The following is a 1,447-nucleotide window of genomic DNA, read 5'->3' as shown; positions in this document are numbered from 1 at the left end:
CTTGAACATTTAGAAATAGTAAAAATTGAACATTGAAGAGAAACTCAGAAAATAAATGTAGTCTTGAGTTAGAATGCTAATTAATTAATTTCATTTATTGGGACCCACTGAGATGTAATCTCATCCAACTTTATTCAAATGTGTTACAGGTAAGAAAGGCTCAGACCACATGTTGAAGAAATGACGCGTGTCAGTTTACACTATAGTCTGCTTATAGTTTATGGGGAATTATTTTGAACCATGGATGTGTTATGTACTCCATATTTCTATGTTTTTCTTTGAATGTTTAGTATGTGTATGAATACATTTTCATGACTTTGTGTCGGGATTGTATTAATCATCTCTTTTGTCGAATTATGTTAATGCTAAAGTTATATTCTAGACAATTAACTTATGGTATTACATTTTTGGTATGAGAGCCGGTCGAACCGACCGTACTGTGGGTAGTTAAAATTAGTTGTTGTTCTTGTTTTGAGACTATATACTTTCTAATTATCAATTCATGAAATGTTAAAGTCTGATCAGCTTAATATTTGTGTTTGATATGCAGAACAATATGGAACCAAACCCAAGACCTCCAGGTAGGCCTCGTAGGGAGCAGAATAATGATGAACGTTGGGAACAGATGATGCAAATGATGCAGCAACAACAACTTATGATGCAACAACAACAAGCTGTTACGACTAGCATAATGAATCATCTTGCGCAATCTGTCGGGCCTGCTCATCCACCGCCACCACCTCCACCAGAGGCCTCAAACAGATTATTTTATGACTTTCACAAGTTGAAACCCCCAGCTTTCCTAGGGAGCCCGGTGCCGTTGGAAGCTCAATCATGGTTGGATGAAATGACCAAAATTTTTCTTGTGGTGCGATGTACTGAAGAAGATAAGGTAGCTTTTGCTACTCATATGCTACAAGGAGAAGCTGAGAACTGGTGGAAGGGTGCAAAGGCATACATGATAAGTGCGGGTACACCGATGAACTGGGAGAATTTTTGTACTGTATTTCTAGATAAATATATTCCCATGAGTATAAGAAAACAAAAGGAATTTGAATTTACACATCTTCAACAAGGAGACATGTCAGTTGCTGATTATGTGGCAAAGTTCGAGGAACTAGCAAGGTTTTGTGCCCAAGCAGAGTACGCCCCAAATGATCGATGGAAGATAAATCAGTTCGAGTGGGGTTTGAATCCAGAGATTAAAAGTAATTTGGCCCAACTAGAGATAACTTCTTATGCCACTTTGGTTCATAAAAGTTACTCTAATGACTGAGAAGTAAACAGGCAAAATAATAACAAAAAAATCCTTAAGCCCCAAAATAATTGTGTAGAGCCAGCTACAATTTTTGTGTTTCTCCCTTGTTCGTTTCCTCACTGAGAACAACAGTTTTTCTCTCTCTTTGATTTGTTCTTACACAAGTTACAGATTAGGTTCTGCTTGGTA

General features: G+C 37.2%; 1 protein-coding gene across 1 annotated transcript in view; it reads left to right on the top strand.

The window, feature by feature from the left end:
- LOC101507668 (uncharacterized) overlaps positions 1-1,276 on the top strand; it is a 3,136-nt gene extending 1,860 nt beyond the window's left edge. The window contains exon 2 of the mRNA XM_012713255.3: positions 551-1,276. Within this exon, the coding sequence (XP_012568709.1) occupies positions 557-1,276 (720 nt within the window). The 5' untranslated portion in view covers positions 551-556. The remainder of the gene's footprint in view (positions 1-550) is intronic.
- Positions 1,277-1,447: the final 171 nt, after the last annotated feature.

The sequence above is a fragment of the Cicer arietinum genome, chromosome 2, assembly GCF_000331145.2.
Source record: "Cicer arietinum cultivar CDC Frontier isolate Library 1 chromosome 2, Cicar.CDCFrontier_v2.0, whole genome shotgun sequence".
Classification (NCBI taxonomy): domain Eukaryota; kingdom Viridiplantae; phylum Streptophyta; class Magnoliopsida; order Fabales; family Fabaceae; genus Cicer; species Cicer arietinum.
This window is presented reverse-complemented; position numbering and strand designations above follow the sequence as displayed.